Source organism: Poeciliopsis prolifica, unplaced genomic scaffold (assembly GCF_027474105.1).
Source record: "Poeciliopsis prolifica strain line A6 unplaced genomic scaffold, Auburn_PproV2 SCAFFOLD127, whole genome shotgun sequence".
Lineage (NCBI taxonomy): Eukaryota > Metazoa > Chordata > Actinopteri > Cyprinodontiformes > Poeciliidae > Poeciliopsis > Poeciliopsis prolifica.
The window spans coordinates 370,420-390,120 of record NW_026562502.1 but is presented as its reverse complement, the minus strand read 5'-3'; the positions used below and the strand labels follow the sequence as shown (position 1 = coordinate 390,120).

Genomic DNA, 19,701 nt, shown 5'->3' with positions numbered 1-19,701 from the left:
GCGAGTCGGCAGCACACAGCCAATCACACGGCCGCTTTTATTTCTGTCGAACTCTGGGCGAATGAAGAGGCTGCAGAGGATTTATAGGCTTTCTTCCCCTCCTCAGCTCTCCATCCTTCCTTCCATCTCCGTCATCCCTCTGTCCCGCCTGTCACAGAGTTACATCCTCACACAGGTGCCTCTCAGCAGGAGGCGGGACAGGAAGCCTTCGCCCTCAGTTTGGGCTGCAGGCGCCGTTTCCAGATGCTCTGCTGCATTTTTACCAACAGACTGGAACATCGAGATTCAGCTAAATTAACTCTTCTGATCACTTTCTTTAAACCATAATCAATAATTAATATTTGTGTTGAAATACTTAATATTTTTGTGCCTTTTTTGTAGGATTTATTTACATAAACTTTTCAAACTCTTTTCCTTCGTTTTGTTTCAGTGTCTGGAAACAGATTATCTGCTCTGACTGGATCAGGAATTGGATTATTAATAATTACAATAATCCAACATTATTACTGGATTATAAAAGGCCAGAACGTTATTTGGTCCTGAAAGGGTTAATTCAGATCAGACCGCCCACTTTATCACTTTCCCTAAAATGTCTCAACCCGGCCCGGAGCCGAGTCCGACTGACACAGATCGCTCCTTTTACTCGCCGACTCGCTCGCTGTGACCTTTTTCCAGCTTTTGCAGGGATGTGCAGGAATGTTGGAGCGTCAGCGCTCTGTGTGAGTGAGTGAGTGTGTGTGTGTGTGTGTCGCAGTGAGAGCTGACGGCCGGGAACAGATGTAGTAACATCAGCTCTCTCTTGCTGCTGCTGGAGTCGGAACCACCGGTTTGGGTTTAAGCTCCTTTTCAAAGCAGAATCATTTCAGAACATTAGCCTGGTCCAAACCTGGTCCACACTGAACCAAACAGCACTTCTCTGGCCCTTTGACACATGAAACATAAAATCACTTTAACAACATGAAGTCAACCATCTTAGCCGTGGTTCTGGTTCCTGCAGCAGCTCTGCATCTTAAACGAGGTTCTGGATCTTGGCTCCCCTCACCGTCGTCTGCAGGGCTCTGAGGAAAAGTTCAGCCAGTTAAAGTTACTAAAAGTTTTCTATTTAAAGCCTCAGGGGCTCTAAAAGTTGCTGAAGTTGTTCTTATTGTATATTTCTAAAGTTTGCAGCTAATTAGCAGCAGCTATGCTAGTTAGCATAGTTAAAGTATTAATCTGATAATTCTGGTGTAAAATATAATTAATATTATAATAAATGAATAAACAAAGCATCTCAATGACCTTCATTGTTTTACTGCAAATATTATTTAAATAATAAACAAAATATTCAAATTCAAAAAATACTTTATTGATCATTTAAGAAATTAAATGTTGTCAGAACGGGTCTGGAGCCAGTTTCATCCTGATCCAGTTCAGTTCACAACAGAATCAGAACCGGGTCCAACTCAACCCAGTCCTGTGAGCAGAACCTCCCCAGCGTTCAGTGGACCTGAACCCGGCTAAAGATCCAGATGGGATCATTTCCATCCCGACTCTGAGGGAGGGAGAGGTTCTGGATCACAGGAAGTTCTGGACCGCGTGGCGATCAGAACCGTCTCCTCTTCAGCTCCAGGCTTCCTTCCTGTCGGAGCGAGGAACAGCGACTTCCTGTGGGGGCAGCCCAACAGGAAGCAGTAATTAGCTGCTGCTGGGTAGAGCCAGGTGTGGAGGCCTGACCCGGTCCGGTCCGGTCCAGACAGAAAACACAGAATGTTGATCAGAGGGAAGGTTTTCCCTGGGAATGTTGGGAATGCTGCACCTTTCCAGACTGCGGCGTGACTTCCTGTCTGACTTCCTGTCTGTTCTCCTTCCAGCCATCATGGAGAACCCAACAGAGGAGCCGCAGGAGGAGGGCGGAGCCAGCAGCGAGGCCACCACGGAGGAGGCGGAGCTACAGGTCCAGGCTGCACACACCAACCTGGAAGGTAGGCAGCCGCACGGCGTCACGAGACGCCATGATGGCGTCTGGCCTCCATCGTGGCGTCTGCAGCGCAGCAGGAAGTAACGGTCTGGTTTCTCAGCAGCGATCAACAGAGCGTCTGACGGAGCGAAGGAGGCGGCGAGTGAAGGAGAAGCACTCCAGAATGGAGAGCGAGGAGGAGGAGGAGGAGATCTGTCCTCCATCAACGCCATGATGTCCACTGTGATGTCAGCAGCCGGGACCATCAATGGAGGAGGAGGAGGAGGTGATGAAGGAGGCAGCGGCGTCACCTCGGCCAACTCCTCAGCTGGACCGTCTCCCAGGTGATTCCAGATGTTCTGCACACCTGCAGGTTGTTGTACGCCCGTCGCCTCCTGATGAAGATCAACCTCATCCTCCATGTTGTAGCGGATATAAATATTCCTCATCATTATTATCATGAATTAAAAATAATTTACAATAATACTCAGCAGCAATTGATTAATTCAGTTTATGAAATATTTTAATTTTATTCATTTTAATATTTTTCTTAATAGGTTGTTTGGTTATATAAATAATTGCATTTTTGTTTTATTCCGTATATTTAAATATTATATATTTTCTTTAAATTATTTTAATGTTTTTGATCAAAGTTTATATTTTTTAATAGAAGAAAATTAAATACAATTATTCAGAGTTTCTGTCTTTAAAATAAAATAAATATTTTCTCTCATGTTCAGGACGTTTTGCTGCCTGATTAGTTTTTGAACATAGATTTATAATTTTATTAAATTTTCCCTTTAATCGCTGAATCAGCAGAAAGTTGGTGCATTTCCTGTAATGATCTGTCAGCTGCTGCCTTGCTTCAGGGAATCCAACCTGCAGCATCTCAACCTTCTTCTGTCTGCAGCCCATCGCCCAGCAAGTCCCTGACGGCCGCCATGCGGGCGCCGCCCAGCCGCAACGCCCGCCGCAACCAGGTAGGCCCGCTGGCCCCGCCCTCTCCCATCATGCAGCGGGGCATTCCTGCTGCCGTCAGGGCTTCCTGTGGCTTCAACAGGAAAAGGAAGTTCTGGCTGCATGTGTGTGTGTGCGTGTGTATGTGTGTTAGTGTGTGTGTGTGTGTGTGTGTGTGTGTGTGTGTGTGTGTGTGTGTGTGTGTGTGTGTGTGTGTGTGCGTGCGTGTGTGTGTGCGTGTGTGTGTGTGAGCAGTAATCTGCAGAGATTGTTTGGTCAACGTTTCCTCAGAGTTCAGCGGCTCAGTGAGGCGTCTGTCCTCCGGTAGGGGACGCATCCTCATGGGGGAGGTTCTGATGGAACCACTGAGGTGGTTCTGATGTACCACTGAGGTCCATCAGAACCAGTAGCACCAGCTGAACCAGTAGGACCGTCTCACGCTGCTCTGATGTTTCCAGGACTCCAAAGACGACGGCTCGGCCTTCATCTGCCCGCTCTGCGACAAGAACTGCCAGACGCAGCACCAGCTCACCATGCACATCCGACAGGTAGGCCCCGCCTCCGCAGGTCCGACCCACACACACCGACACATTCTGACGCACTCTCCTCCGCCCGCAGCACAACGCGGACGCCGGCGCCACCGACCACTCCTGCAGCATCTGTGGGAAGTGTCTGAGCTCGGCTTCGTCTCTGGACCGACACATGCTGGTCCACAGCGGGGAGCGGCCCTACAAGTGCACCGTCTGCGGCCAGACCTTCACCACCAATGGCAACATGCACCGGTACAGACACACACACACAACACACACACACACACACACACACCACACACACACACACACACACACACACACACACACACACACACAGCAGGGCCAATCAGAGCGGAGAACAGTCTCCAGCCCAGCACAGAATCGTCCTGGTTGTTTCCAGCTGCTGCAGCCTGAGGCGATGGGGGAGACAGGAAGTGGGCAGCAGATTCAGATCCAGCCGCCATCACACCCACCAGAGCTCCACCCGGCCAATTATCGGCCGGGGCCGACGACCCGTCAGGCTGCAGGAAGAGGCCGGGTCCAGAATCGGCTCTTAGTAACCAGTAGCGGGTCCCAGCAGCTGTCCCAGTCCTCCCAGTCCTCCCAGCGCTCCCTGTTGGCAGCGCTGTGGTTCTGAGGGTTTCTGTCGGCCTGCTGGCCGTGGGCAGGAAGGAATGACGGAGGCTGACAGACACACAGCCGTTATTCTGCTCCAACACCGCGATCTGTTACCGTCATGGAATCAGACTTTCAGTTCAGATCTGAAGGCCGAACCACGATTAGAGTAAAATATTTAATAAAAGGAAAGGAGGAGGAGAAGGAACAACTCAGGAGAAACAGCAGATAAACCCGACAAGTCAGCAAAAAGCAGCAGAGACGCTGCAGCAGGAAGAAACTTTACAACAAGAATGAAAGCAGAGAAAGAATCAGAAAGAGGATTCACTGAACAAGAATCTGTTCATTTCATCAAACATTTATACAAAATATCTTCAATAACAGCTTATCAATGACAGCTTATTGATAACAGATTATTGATAACATCTTATCAATGACAGATTATTAATATCAGATTATCAATAACAGCTTATCAATAACAGATTATTGATAACAGCTTATCAATAACAGCTTATCAATGACAGATTATTAATAACAGATTATCAATAACAGCTTATCAATGACAGATTATTAATAACAGATTATCAATAACAGATTATCAATAACAACTTATCAATAACAGATTATTGATAACAGCTTATCAATAAGAGCTTATCAATAACAACTTATCAATAACAGATTATCAATAACAGATTATCAATGACAGATTATTAATAACAGATTATCAATGACAGTTTATCAATAACAGATTATCAATAACAGCTTATCAATAACAGATTATCAATAACAGCTTATCAATAACAGCTTATCAATGACAGATTATCAATAACAGCTTATCAATGACAGATTATCAATAACAGATTATCAATAACAGATTATCAATAACAGATTATTAATAACAGATTATCAATGACAGATTATTAATAACAGATTATCAATGACAGATTATCAATAACAGCTTATTGATAACAGATTATCAATAACAGCTTATCAATGACAGATTATCAATAACAGATTATTGATAACAGATTATCGATAACAGATGATCAATAACAGCTTATCAATAACAGCTTATCGATAACAGATTATCAATAACAGCTTATCGATAACAGATTATCATAACAGCTTATCAGTAACAGTTTATCGATAACAAATTATCAATAACAGATGATCAATAACAGATGATCAATAATAGGTGATCAATAACAGCTCCATTAGTTTGACGTCACTGATCTTCATAGCAGAAACAGGAAATAAAGTCGTAGTTTGCTGTAGTTTGATCTGCAGGGCAGCAACAGACAGGAAGTATCAGACATTATAAACCGATTTAATAACAGCAGAGGGGCTGATGGGTAATGTAGTTCCCTAGCAGGCTGCTGGCAGAGCACAACATGTGGAAACATCGTCTGCTTTGAATGTTTAAGGCTGAGAGATGAAAACTGATGGAAATGTTTCCTCTGGTCCACTGGTCACCAATCCTTCCTCTTCCTTCTCCTGTTCATCCTCCTCTTCCTCCTGCTCATCCTCCTCCTCTTCCTCCTGCTCATCCTCCTCTCCTCCTCTTTTTGCTCCTCTTCCTCTTCCTCTTCCTCCTGTTCATCCTCCTCATCCTCCTCTTTTGCTCCTCTTCCTCTTCCTCTTCCTCCTGTTCATCCTCCTCATCCTCCTCTTTTTGCTCCTCTTCCTCTCCTCTTCCTCCTGTTCATCCTCCTCATCCTCCTCTTTTTGCTCCTCTTCCTCCTCCTCTTCCTCCTGTTCATCCTCCTTCCTCTTCCTCCTCATCCTCCTCCTCCTGCTCCTCTTTTTGCTCCTCTTCCTCCTGCCCATCCTCCTTCCTCTTCCTCCTCATCCTCTTCCTCCTGCCCATCCTCCTTCCTCTTACTCCTCATCCTCTTCCTCTGCTCATCCTCCTTCCTCTTCCTCCTCATCCTCTTCCTCCTGCTCCTCTTCCTCCTGCTCATCCTCCTTCCTCCTCATCTCTTCGTCCTGCTTCTCTTCCTCCTTGTCCTCCTCCTTCTTCCTCTTCCTCCTCCTGTTCATCCTCCTCCTCTTCCTCCTCATCCTCTTCCTCCTGCTCCTCTTCCTCCTGCTCATCCTCCTTCCTCCTCTTCCTCCTCCTCCTCCTCTTCCTCCTGCTCATCCTCCTCCTCTTCCTTCTCCTGTTCATCCTCCTCTTCCTCCTCCTCATCCTCCTCCTGTTCATCCTCCTTCCTCCTCTTCCTCATTCTCTTCCTCCTTCTCCTTCCTCTTCCTCCTCCTCATCCTCCTCCTCTTCCTCAATGTTTTCTCAGGTCTTAACTTTCTTCCTGACTCTTCTGTCAGTCTCACTTTCCTCTCAACTTTTTTATGTTTCCATCCCTCCTCTCTCCCTCTCTCTCTCGCTCGTTCTCTGCTGACTCTGCGAGTTTGCTGCTCTCTGATTGGACGGTTCAGGGGTCATGGGTTTGTTTGCAGCAGCCTCTGCTCCCTGATTGGGCCCCCGCCTCCCTGCGTTCTGATTGGTTGATGAGCGTCTTCCTGTCAGCTGCTCCAGATCTGCTGACTGACTATCAGGACCTCTTATGGTCGTCCAGCCGGCTGCCTGAGGCCGCTATTAATAGCTGACACCTCGGAGCCCCTCTGCCTCTTTTTACTCATCTTCCTCACTGGTTTCTAGCAACCTTCCTCACCTTCCTCTCCATCTCCTTGTGTCCTTTGTTTCTTGCTCCCTTTTTGTCTCCTCAATATTTCTATTCTGTCCTTCCTCTGTCTCTTCATCTCAGTCACAATCTGCTGGCTCCGCCCACCATGCTGGCTCCGCCCACCATGTTTTCCCAGAGTTTCTCCTGCAGCTCCTTCCTGATGAAGATGATGACCTTTGACCTCCTCTCCCCCTCAGGCACATGAAGATCCATGACAAAGACCCGGCCAGCGGCCTGGTGCCCCTCAGCAGCCCCCCGTCCCCCACCAAGCGCCGCCGTCCCTCCATGAAGCGGCGCCAGGGCCTGGAGGACGACCTCGGAGACGAGCCGCCCGCCAAGAAGGTAAGAGCCGCGTTCCTCCTGCCGGTCCGCCCGGCGCCGCTCAGGGAACCAACAACCCGGCTCTGTGTCCAGGTGACGGAGGAGGGGGGGGCGGACGAGTCGGCGGCGCTGCCGGGGGCGGAGGAGGAGCTGCTGCCGTGTCCCATCTGCTTCAAGACCTGCAGCTCCAGACTGGACCTGGACGCCCACATGGACACGCACCCGGACACCATGCTGAGGTACGGAGGCACCAGTTACAGTCGGGTCGGGTTGGATTCTTCAGACCCCATCTAAACTCACGTTCTGCTCCAGAACCGGCCCAACGAGTCCGTGGTTCTGCTGGGTTCCTTTCACATTCAGATGTGCTGTGTTGAAAGATGGTTGGATGTTTAGTTGGATGTTTGGTTGGATGAGGAAGTTGGGTAAAAGGAGGAGGCACTCTGACAGGCTGTGTTGTCATTCATGGACAAAGAAACTAGAGATGGAGGGATGAGAAACTGGAAGCAAGAAAGTGATGGTCAGAATAAATTGATGAAGTGATGATAAAAGGAGGAAAAAATAATGAATAGAAAAGAAAAGCTGGAAAGAGGTCAGCAGGCGGCGCTGAGCTCGTTATGGAGGGAGGAGAATATTTAGAGGTAAATCCTCGTTAATCAGCCAGTAAGAGGATCGACTGGAGGAATGGAGGGAGACGAGGAAGGATGGAGTCGCGGTTTAATGGAGCAGCAGGAGGAGAAAGAATTTCAAACTTTTGAGGATCGAACTCCTGATGTTCCGGTTCGGTTCTGCTGGTCCGGTTTCAGTTCCAGGACCTGGTTCTGCAGCTCAGTCCGTTATCAGGTGCTGATATCAGATGCTGTTGGCTGTTTCATGCAGCAGAACCCATCCAGGATCCAAATGTTTCCAGGAACTGGAACCAAACGGGTCATAAAGCTGAAGAGATGAACTGGTACTGGGTTAATGTCCAAATCATTGCTAAAGAATCGTTACAGAGAGTAAAGACCAATGACTCCGCCCACTGCCCCCTAAACACACCCTGACTCCACCTATTGCCCCCTAAACACACAATGACTCCACCCACTGCCCCTAAACACACCCTGACTCCACCCACTGCCCTAAACACACCCTGACTCCGCCCACTGCCCCTAAACACACCCTGACTCCACCCATTGCCCCCTAAACACACTCTGACTCCACCCACTGCCCTAAACACACCCAGACTCCACCCACTGCCCCTAAACACACCCTGACTCCACCCACTGCCCCCTAAACACACCCTGACTCCACCCACTGCCCTAAACAAACCCTGACTCCGCCCACTGCCCCTAAACACACCCTGACTCCACCCATTGCCCTAAACACACCCTGACTCCACCCACTGCCCCCTAAACACACCCTGACTCCACCCACTGCCCTAAACAAACCCTGACTCCACCCACTGCCCCCTAAACACACCCTGACTCCACCCACTGCCCCCTAAACACACCCTGACTCCACCCACTGCCCCCTAAACACACCCTGACTCCACCCACTGCCCCTAAACAAAGATGTTCAGATTTAAATCTAATTCTGTCTGGTTTCTGCTCGCCAGGTGTGATCTCTGCTGCCTCTCTTTCCGGACACACCGTGGACTGCTACGGCACAACGCGGCGGTCCATAAGCTCCTCCCCCAGGACCCCAGTGGCCGCCCCTTCATTCAGAACAACCCCTCCATCCCCACCGGATTCAACGACCTGGCCTTCATCGACTTCTCCTGCAAGAAGTTTGCTCACATTGCTCAGGTGCGTCCCGCCGTCCCGTGGTCGGTCCGGCTCCACCTCGCCATGCCACGGCCCCGCCGGCGCTCTGACCCGTCCGTCTGTCCGTCCCTTCAGGTGTGGTGTGAGACCAACCTGCGGCGCTGCATCAGTAAGTTCCACCGCTTTGTCTGCGACTCCTGCGACAAGGCGTTCCCACTGCGCTCCGCCCTGGACCTCCATAAGACCGCCTCCCACCCGGACCGACCCGCTGAGGCCGCCGAGAAGCAGAAGGAGAACAGAGAGGCGCGGGCCGACGAGGAACGCCAGGAAGCGGGGAAGCCACCATCAGAGCAGAGCAGCTTCCTGGAGGCCCTGGGCCTGCAACACTTCTCCAAGGTTTGCTCCTCTCCTGCTTCCTGAGGCCCAGAGCTGCCGGTTCTGGTTCTGATGCCAATGTTCTCACGTTGCAGGTGAAGTCCGGTCCGACCGACGACGAGATCCATCAGGCCCACCTGGACAGCATCAAGGTGATCCACGTGGAGCCTCCATCCTTCAGCCTCCCTCAGGAGTCGGCGTCGGCCTTGCTGTCCGGCGGCCTGGGCGTGGCCCTGGGTCTGGGCGGCCTGGCGGCGCTCAGCATCCCGCTGCTGGAGGCGTCCGGCTCCGCCCTGCAGGGCCTGTCGCACCGGGACGCCCTCAGCCTGCTGTCGCTGCAGCCCTTTCAGGCCGGCTTCCTGCTGCAGCCGGAGGGAGGCGCCGCCACCGCCGGCACCGCCTCCTCCAGCTGCAAACCAGGAGAGTCCGGCGGCTCCGGAGTCGTGGAGCTGGCCGACATCCAGCAGATCCTCAAGGTGGCCGCCGCGGCGCCCAACCAGATGGGGCTGCCTCCGCTGGCCAAGGCGCCGGGCTTCACAGGTCGGTCCCTCACCAGCTTCTCCCAGTCTGACCTCCATACTAGTTCTTCTCTCTAACTGGTTCCGTCCTCCAGGTCAGCTCTCGGGTCAGAAGGCGATGCCACCGCTGAAGCCCAAGCCTCCCATCAGCCCCCGCTCCAGCCTGAGCACCACCACCCCGCCGCCCCTGCAGAGCTCCCAGCAGGCCTCACTGGGCTGCATCAGCCCCAGCCTGCCTCCGCCCACTCCCTCCATCTTCAAGACGCCCTCCTCTTCCTCGGCTCACATGGAGGCCGAGTCGATGGGCGACGCCAGCACGCCGCTGTCCGACTCGCCGCCCACCGCCACCACGCCGCTCCAGGAGGAGGCGGGGCTAAGCGTCAGGAAGGCGGGTAGCAAAGCGGGGAGCGCCGCCTCGGCTAAAGGCTCGTTCCCCTGCCGCTTCTGTGACCAGGTGTTCGCCGTCTCCGGCGCCCTGCAGGCCCACATGCGCTTCCACCTCGGCATCCTGCCCCACCAGTGCAACATGTGCGACTACGTGGCGCCGGACAAGGCCACTCTGATCCGCCATCTCCGCACGCACAGCGGCGAGCGGCCGTACGTCTGCCGCATGTGCCACTACCCTTCACTGTCAAGGCCAACTGCGAGCGCCACCTCAGAAAGAAGCACGCCAAGACGTCCAGGAAGGACATCGAGAAGAACATCAAGTACGTCACATTCAGCAGCGGCGGCGGCATCACCGCGGCAACCACCACACAGGAAGCGGAGGCGGGCTGCGAGACCACCTGCCGGTTCTGCGGCGAGGACCTGAAGACGTACCGCGCGCTGCAGATCCACCTGCGCACGCACAACGGCTGCCAGAGGAAGCCGTTCGAGTGCCGGCGCTGCGGCGCCGCCTTCCTGGCCAAGCGGAACTGCATCCACCACCTGCTGAAGCAGCACCCAGAGGTCCAGGAGCGCGAGATCGAGGGCCACATCACCACGCTGCTGCCCTCCACCGCCGCCGGCGCCGCGCTCAACGGCCTGGGAACGGTGAAGGCGGAGGAGCTGGTGTTCCCGGCGGAGCTCGACCAGCCGCTCGACTTCTCCGCCAAGGGCCGGAGCAGCCGGACGGCGTCTCCGGCCATCAAGACGGAGAACGCCTCGCACGGCTTCGACAGCGCCGACCCGGACCAGCCCATCGACCTGTCCATCCCCAGCAAGCGTCAGCGCCGGGAGGCCGGCGGCGGCACGGAGCTGAAGACGGAGCAAAGCGCCATCGTGGAGCAGCAGCTCGCTGCGTCTCCAGAGGAGAAGGCGGCGAGCGGCGTTCTTCCTCTGCAAGCTCCGCCCCCACCGGGCTGCTACCAGCTGCCTCCTCCCGCCGGCCGGGTGCAGCGCCTCAAACCGCTGCTGCCCAAGCCCTCCGCATCCTCGCCGCCTTCGGTGAAGGATCTGGCGCCGCTGGCCTCCATCGCTCAGATCATCAGCTCTGTGTCCGCAGCGCAGGGCATGCTGGACGGCGCCGCCCAGACCACAGCGCCGTCCTCACAGCATGAGGGCGAAGCCTCCGGACCCGCCGCCCTGGAGCCGCCCAGCGACGACGTGTCTGAAGGATCCTCCAGGTACTTCCCCTTCTTCTGCCAAACTTCGCCACCATCGGCAGCGTCTGACTCTTCCTCTCCTCACAGGCGGCGGGCGCGGAAGAAGCCAGCCGCTCTGGCGATGAGGGAGAAGGCAGTGAGCGGCGGCATCGACCTGGAATCCAGCGGGGAGTTCGCCAGCGTGGAGAAAATGCTCGCCACGACCGACGCCAACAAGTTCAGCACCTACCTGCAGACCGGGGCGGCTGAGCCGGCGAAGAGGCCCGAGACGGCGCCGGCGGCACCAGAACGGGCCGCGGCCGCCGGAGTGGAGGAGAGGCAGGGAAGGGCGAGAGAGGAGGGGAAGCCAGCGGTGGCCATGACGGTTCCTCAGACTAAAGGAAAGAAGAATGCCTACTCCAACTCGGTCCAGAAGATGACCTGCCCGTTCTGTCCGCGCGTGTTCCCCTGGATGAGCTCGCTGCAGAGACACATGCTAACGCACACAGGTAACCCGCCGCACAGACTGCTGCAGCAGCGCGGCAGGAATCCACGCGGCGAACTCAACCATCTCTCCGTCTCCCTCAGGCCAGAAGCCGTTCCCGTGTCCGCGCTGCGACGCCTTCTTCTCCACCAAGTCCAACTGTGAGCGCCACCTGCTGCGCAAGCACGGCGTGACGCACCGGACGCTGCGGCGCAACGGCGCCATCGTGAAGAAGGAGGGGGATGACGGCTCGCACGAGAGCGCCGGTACGGACCCCAGCCACTCCCCTGTGGTTTACCACCCGGTCCCCCGCCGCCACCCTGAGCCTCGTGTTGAGAACCCCGGGTCGCCTCCTCCTGACGGTTCCTTTGTGTTTCTGCAGAGAGCCAATCAGAGACAGAGCAGCTGCCACCAGAAATCAAGGATCTCACCCCAGAATCAGCCCCCGCCTCCATGGTCAACAGCCCCGCCCACTCTGACGTCACTCCATTAAGCCCCACCCCCAAAGCAAGCCAAGGTCAGCCAATGAAAACATTTCAATCTGTTAATGCCTCAACTATAAACAGTAAGCTAATGCTAACGCTAATGTTCATGCCTCAGGCTGCAGTCCACCTGCAGAGCAACAAGACACAGAAATCAGTGAGCAGCCTGACCAACAGGGGGCGCCAGAGACCAAAGGCACAGCAGCCAAACAGCCTCCGCAGAGCAGCAAGGTAACAGCCTGTCAGACACGATTCAGGGCTAAAACATTTACTGTCCGTTTAAATCCCTCGGCTGCCCTCATAATGCCTGATTTTACATCTCATTAAGTTATTACCTGTTCTGTTAGATGTTAAATTGATTTGAACACGACTAACCCGCTTAGCTTAAATTTAGCTATGATGCTAACTAGCTACACAGCTAACTTTGTGATGCTAATTAATCTATTTCATCCCAAACTCATTTAAGGAATGACAACCTGGACACACAGGTAGAACACCACCTGAGATTTATCTGCAGAGACAAATAATTATATTATTACGATAAAATGGTATTTAATGGTCATTTATTTCATTTGATATTTAATGTTGGCCTTCAGGGGTCACATTATTCTGACCCCACATTTGGGGTGAATTTACAGATATCAGTCTGATTCCACAGTCGGCCCATTTCAGCCGACTGCCTCCCATAAACCACATGCACTACACACTCCGACCACCAGATGGCAGCACACCGAATAGTATCTTTAGCATAACGACCAACATGTCTTCCGCTCTTCAGGCCGAGAACACGGACGACGACGACTGCCACAGCAACAAGAGTCTCGACCTGAACTTTGGCAAGAAGCTCATCGACTTTAAGCTCTCCACTTCCTCCTCAAGCTCCGCCCCTCAAGAAGAGCCACGCCCCCTGACTCCATCAGCCACGCCCCAAGATGCCACGGAGGTCCCCGAAGACCAGGACAAGCCGGCGCCCTCCTCTTCCTCGCCCGGCAGCCCAGCAGGGAAGCAGCAGCCCGACAACAAACACGTCTGTCGGGTTTGTACGAAGAGTTTCCGCTTCGCAACGACTCTGGCTCGCCACGAGAGGGCGCACCTCTCGGAGGAGGAGCAGGCTGCGGCGGTGACAGAGGAAGAGGAGGATCCTTTACCTGCAAAGGAGGAGGAGGAGAGCAGAGCTGCTCAGCCGGAGGCAGAGGAGAAGGAGGCGGACATGGAAGAAGATGATGGAGGAGAGCGGGAAGGAGAGAGCGACAGAGGCGAGAGTGGAGAGTCAGAGGAGGAGGAGAAGGAGAAGGAGGAGAGGAGCGACGAAGAGGCGTCAGAACCAAAGAACAGCGAGGGAGGAAGGGTGGACAAGAGGAAGAAGATCTGCACCGAGTGCGGGAAAAGATTCTGGTCTCTGCAGGACCTGACGAGACACATGAGGTCACATACAGGTGAGATAGACCCCGCCCCCTGGACAGGTAGACCCCGCCCCCTGGAGAGAGATAGACCCGACCCTGGAGAGAGATAGACCCCGACCCCTGGAGGCAGGTAGACCCCGCCCCCTGTAGGCAGGTAGACCCCGCCCCCTGAAGACAGATAGACCCCGCCCCCTGGAGGCAGGTAGACCCCGCCCCCTGAAGACAGATAGACCCCGCCCCCTGTAGGCAGGTAGACCCCGCCCCCTGTAGGCAGGTAGACCCCGCCCCCTGAAGACAGATAGACCCCGCCCCCTGGAGGCAGGTAGACCCCGCCCCCTGAAGACAGATAGACCCCGCCCCCTGGAGGCAGGTAGACCCCGCCCCCTGGAGGCAGGTAGACCCCGCCCCCTGTAGGCAGGTAGACCCCGCCCCCTGAAGACAGATAGACCCGCCCCCTGGAGGCAGGTAGACCCCGCCCCCTGGAGGCAGGTAGACCCCGCCCCCTGGAGGCAGATAGACCCCGCCCCCTGAAGACAGATAGACCCCGCCCCCTGGAGGCAGATAGACCCCGCCCCCTGGAGGCAGGTAGACCCCGCCCCCTGGAGGCAGATAGACCCCGCCCCCTGGAGGCAGATAGACCCCGCCCCCTGGAGGCAGATAGACCCCGCCCCCTGGAGGCAGATAGACCCCGCCCCCTGAAGACAGATAGACCCCGCCCCCTGGAGGCAGATAGACCCCGCCCCCTGAAGACAGATAGACCCCGCCCCCTGGAGGCAGATAGACCCCGCCCCTGGAGGCAGATAGACCCCGCCCCCTGGAGGCAGATAGACCCCGCCCCCTGGAGGCAGATAGACCCCGCCCCCTGGAGGCAGATAGACCCCGCCCCCTGGAGGCAGGTAGACCCCGCCCCCTGGAGACAGGTAGACCCCGCCCCCTGTGGTTGCCATGGTGACCCCCTCCTCTGTCTGTCCCCCAGGTGAGCGGCCCTACCAGTGCCAGACGTGCGAGCGGACCTTCACCCTGAAGCACAGCCTGGTCCGCCATCAACGGATCCACCTGCGGCCGCGCGGCGCCGACGGCGACGCCAGCGAGGACGGAGACTCCTGCGCCCCCACCCCCACCTCCACCTGCCCGCCGTCCGAGAACGAGAGCGAGTGCGGCAGCGGCACGGCGGGGACCAAGGAGCTGGAGGAGGAGGAGGACTGCAAGGAGGAGGTCGAAGGTCAGCGGGAGGGTTCCGGGTCGGCGGAGGAGGAAGATGTGGAGAAACGGTCGGATCCGGCCCCGCCGCCCTGCTCCGACCCCCACCAAGCTACTGAATCAAAGACGAGCACCAGCACCGACTCACCCGCACCACCGGACGGCGCCAAAGATCCCCCCAGCTGCCCAGCAGGGGGCGCCGCGGCAGACGGCTTCATCCAGGGGCTGCTGGAGATCCACAACCAGCCGCCGCCGGAGCGCCGGCTGCCCAACGGAGAGCCCTCCCTGGTGGGCGCAGACTGAGGGACCCCCATCACCGCAGTGCCATACGACCGAAGGACGACGATGATGATGATGATGATGATGATGCAAAAACCAGCGCGTAAAATCTTCCCCCAAAAGACAGAACCTCGTTTTCTTGAAGTGCCTTACTACTAGTCCAACTTCTAAAGATGTTTTTGTTGCTATATCTTTATCTGCGTTATTCCGGAGGATGGATCTAAATTTTTATAGCTTTTTATGATGACAGTGATTTACTATTTTTGTGCGGGAAATCTATATTTCAGCAATAAAAAGATTAAATGATTACGATTTATTGTTCTAGATTTGTGTTTTGAGAATCGATGATCAACGTGGAGACGCGGACGGACTTGGGAACTGTTCGGGTCGAACCGGAGCGGCGCCGGACTTCAGTTGCTCCGGTTTGAACATCATGTTTCAGATTTAGACTGAATGAAGTGGCGCCTGGCGGCGGGACTGAGGAAAGCTGTTGTAACTGGAAACCTGCGGGTTTAACTGCCGGCTCTGCTGGCTCATGGAAACCTTCAGACTGATCCGAGTGCCTGGGGGGGGCGCCGTCGTTCCTGTTTCAGACCCATCACACTACCCCCCAGAGGCGTTTCTCTCATCATGATTCTCAGTTGATTCCAGGCCGCCGCGCCGCCGCCGCCCGGCTCTCTCTGCATGTTTGCATTCATATTTAGGTGTGTTTGGGGGGGAAGCTTCTCGTTTTGTGGATTTTCTTTTTTAACTGAACAAATTGAACGTTTTGTTTTTGTGTGTTTTTCAGTGTGAATGTGGCCCCTGGCCTGACTCTCATTGTCGCCCCCTAGTGTTTGTTTTAGGGTAACTCGCAGGGCCTCCGGCATGCTAACACGTAGCGGCACTAACACCTGTTAGTTCAGTTTTCAGTTTACCTCAACTTTTGCTCTTTAACTGAAGCTGTTAGCAAATCCAACGTCTTCCTCCCGGGTCGCCCGGTTAAACCGAGGCGGCCGCCGCTAACGAGCGCTAACAGGCGCTAACGAGCGCTAACTTGTCCAGTGTGGGCGGGGCATGTCGGAGGTGTTTGGTGGCTCAGACCACGTGTTGCTGTTTTCAGCTCCGTGTCTCAGAGCAGGACGACACTAGATGGGTGAAGCATCATCCAGACAATCTGACCTTCAGCTCAGTTGAACCTGCATTTACTCCTTCAGTATTATCGTCTGTCTGTCTGCCGTTTTCCTGTCCGGGTTTCATCTCCTCTCCGCCTCCACGCCTATTTCCCTTTGGAAACGTCTGAACTTTACAGCTGACCCCAAAGGTCTTCAGCTGAGCATTAGAGACAATCATTGGTTTCCAGAAGGTGACAGCGGATGCGTTTATAAAGAATAAATCAGGTTGGTGTGAACACTATTCGAAACCTGCTGCACATTAAAGGGCTCAACGTCCATCAGCACCAACCTGAGCAGAGGGACAGTAGTCTGGCTGTCTCTTGTTTTCTGGCTTGTGTGTAAAAAACCTTTTTCCTGTTTAATATTAGATGACCTCATAAGCAAGTCAAACCTCAGTGGCTTATATTGGAACTGTAAGGCGGTGATGGTCGGTCGTTCAGCGCCTTCAACAGAGACGAACCGCGGATTGTCAGGAGCCGCTGCGATTGGCCCATCGCTGCCCTGAACTGGCACTAACGTTCCCACACCTAACGTTCCCACACCTAACGTTCCCACACCTACTGCTACCTTCTGTACTACTAACTGCAGCCAGGAGAGAAAGGCTCGGCCTCTTTAGCTGCTTCTGCAACAACTGGACTTTATGTCAACTAAAGCTTTAGTTATTAATTATGTTCAACCATCAATCAGGTGTCTGAAGCTTGAAAAAGCTCTTGAGTTGTAATTTTCTACCTGAGGTTGCTAACACCAGCTAGCGGGCTGCTATTAACTTCTTTAGCTAATATGTTGCTTTAAAAAACTAAATAAAATCTAAACTGGATGTTTTTCGTTTGATTTTTGATTAATTGAAGATAAGAAAATAGTTTGATGGGTTTTAGTCAAGATGCTACTTGGCTAGCAGGCTAACAGATCGCTGCTTCGTTTTAGTTTTCTGTCAGATTTCAGTCGAAACTTGGATTCAGTTTTTCTTTCATAATGATGGAAAAATTCTGTTTGATGAAATTGACCAGTTTGCAATTAATTTACCCAAACATGTAGCTTTGTTGATGCTAGCAGTGCTAACAGATGCTAGCAGCACTAACGGATGAAAACAGTTTTATTGGCTAATGTTTCCGTTCCCTCAGTAGAACGTTTTCTGAATAATGTCTGAAATGTTTCCTGATTTTCCAGATTATCGCAGATAAACAGAACTAAACCCAAAACAAGCGAGCTGAACTGTTACAAAAACAATAAATCTTTGTGTTTAGGAATGAAATTCTGTCATATGGATTGTACTTATTTTTCTTTCCAAAACTTTTTTGCTGAGATTTATTGATAAATGTTTTAATTCTTAGTGAATATGGGACATGGCTAATAGGCTAACTCCAGTTCACTGTTGCTAAGCAGTAAAAAATTGGCATAACTTTTCTTTTTAAATAAAATTATCACCAAATTATTTGAGATTAATTTTCACAAACCTGTCAAAGTTAGCGCTAACGTTGAAGTGAAGCTAATGCTAAACCTCACCTTTACTCTTTAGAAAACAATAAACATTTTTTAAAATAGTTAAATAGTGAATATAGTCCATAAATATCTTTATGTTCAATCTGAAATGTATATTGCTTTAAGATGCTAACAGCTTCATTAGCTTCTGTTGTTGGCGTTAGCTGTGCTTTTCTCATGAATTAAACTTCCTGTAGAGGGCGGTAAGGAGCGGCCCTTTCTCTCTCCATGGTTTCTGTCTCGTTGGCTTCCTGTGTCCTCCCTGTCCTCGGGGCGTTTGTCTCCTCGTCTGTCCCGTCTGCGTGTGCGGCCATATGAATACTGGACTTCCATTCGAATGCACATAGACTGTTTTTATTGTATTTATTTGGAGCCCAGGCGTGTTTCTGTGTGTGAGTTTAATTGTCTGCAATGACTTGAGAAGAAGCCATGTATTAAAATGTCACATTTATGCTGCAGAGTTGTTGAGGATCTGGTGTTTTTGTTGTTGTGGCTCGACCGGCTTGCTCAAGGGCACGGCAGGCCGCGAGAGACTCGGACTAGCAATAAGAATCCTTCTGAATCCAAAAGCTTTATGTAGATTTTCCTGTGTGTGAGTCGAGAACAGTCTGTCTGGGTCTGTTGGTTCTGTTTATTTTTAGTTTTCTTCTATGACATAAATGCATATAAAACTGTGAAAATCTATTGTGATTAATTAAAGGGTGAGTTTTAGGTTAGATTTTTTGCATGTTAATCTAATTTGTTCATTATGGATGATTTCTCCTTTCTCCATCACTTCTTGTGCTACACATAAAAATATCAAAATCTATATAATCTCGCTCTCAGGGTCTTTCACAAATCCATGATTTGAAATGCTTCTTGTTGTTTTCCTCCTGAGTCGCAGCTTGTCCAGATTACTTTGTCTTTTTTAAAGATGACATCATGATCAGATCTGTCAATCACTACATTTAGCACTTGACTGTGAACTCGTCGTTACCAGACACAGAAAATGTGGTTTGATTTTTGGTCTCCAAACTCTGATCTGAAGCCTTTTCTGTTTTATTTAATGAGTTTTTCTTTGTGTACTGGACCTCAATCACAAAGCATTATAAAAATGCAGCCTGGATCTTTTTCTGTCCCCTGCTGTTAGCAACATGACAGTGTTCACAGAGTCTAGAGATGTAAGCCTGCTCTGTATTCAACCCAATAAGAAAAGCAATAAAGATTATGTAAAGGAAAGGTGTGTCAATCAACATGGGTCATACTTCTGTCTTCTTTCATCGTCAGAACCGGATTCTGGGCCTCTTAAGTTTTCTCATTAAAGCTGTTTAACACCCGATACTCTCAGTTCTCTTTCTCACTAAGTCAAACCAGCCTGTTCCCCTCCTGGCCTGTGGGGGCGCTGCACCAACAACCACTGAAGGAAATGACACTAAAACATCTGTAGACACTGAGAGCAACTTCCTGTTTCACCAGATGAAACACGATGGAGGCGTCAGAGTTTAGTGATTTCTCTTTAGAAATGGCTCCTGAAGCCCAGGAGCCATTTCTGCTGCTACTGCTAGGCTAGCATGTTAGCTTTGGTTGTATTTACCCAGAATGCCCTGCGCTGTTGTACACTTCCTGCTTTTGGAGCGCTCTCTGGTCCGCTTGGCGTTCACATTCAAGTGCTTGGCGTTCAAATGTACAAGCGTGGACCGAAGAGGAGAAGCGAGCAGCACAGTTGCTACGGCACAGGGATGAGAGAAAGAGTCGCTCGGTCTGGGTTCACTTCAACCGAACCCAGACCGAGGTTTGGAGGATCAGAGGTCAGAGGTCGATTAGCGTTCACACCTCACCAACCAACCTAGGCAAACAGACTGGAGTTGGTCTAAACAGGTCTGGTGTCGATGCAACCTTAAATCTACAGTAGGAACGTTGGATGTTCCAGGTCTGGGTCTTGGTTCTCTGGTCGAGAAGCTCTTCAAATGTTTTATAGATTTCTCTGTAGAATCTCCAGAACTT

At 52.3% G+C, this 19,701-nt stretch overlaps 1 protein-coding gene across 1 annotated transcript; it reads left to right on the top strand.

Moving 5' to 3' along the window:
* Positions 1–495: 495 nt before the first annotated feature.
* LOC129355210 (ras-responsive element-binding protein 1-like) lies at positions 496–18,950 on the top strand. The gene is given in 19 exon segments (XM_055024748.1): positions 496–719; positions 1,851–1,961; positions 2,061–2,280; positions 2,847–2,916; positions 3,352–3,441; positions 3,512–3,675; positions 6,920–7,064; positions 7,137–7,282; positions 8,635–8,824; positions 8,918–9,178; positions 9,253–9,697; positions 9,771–10,298; positions 10,301–11,279; positions 11,346–11,746; positions 11,826–11,987; positions 12,104–12,238; positions 12,322–12,434; positions 12,982–13,639; positions 14,583–18,950. Coding segments are annotated over 18 exon segments (5,340 nt in total). The 5' UTR covers positions 496–719; positions 1,851–1,855; the 3' UTR covers positions 15,110–18,950.
* The last annotated feature ends 751 nt before the right edge of the window (positions 18,951–19,701 follow it).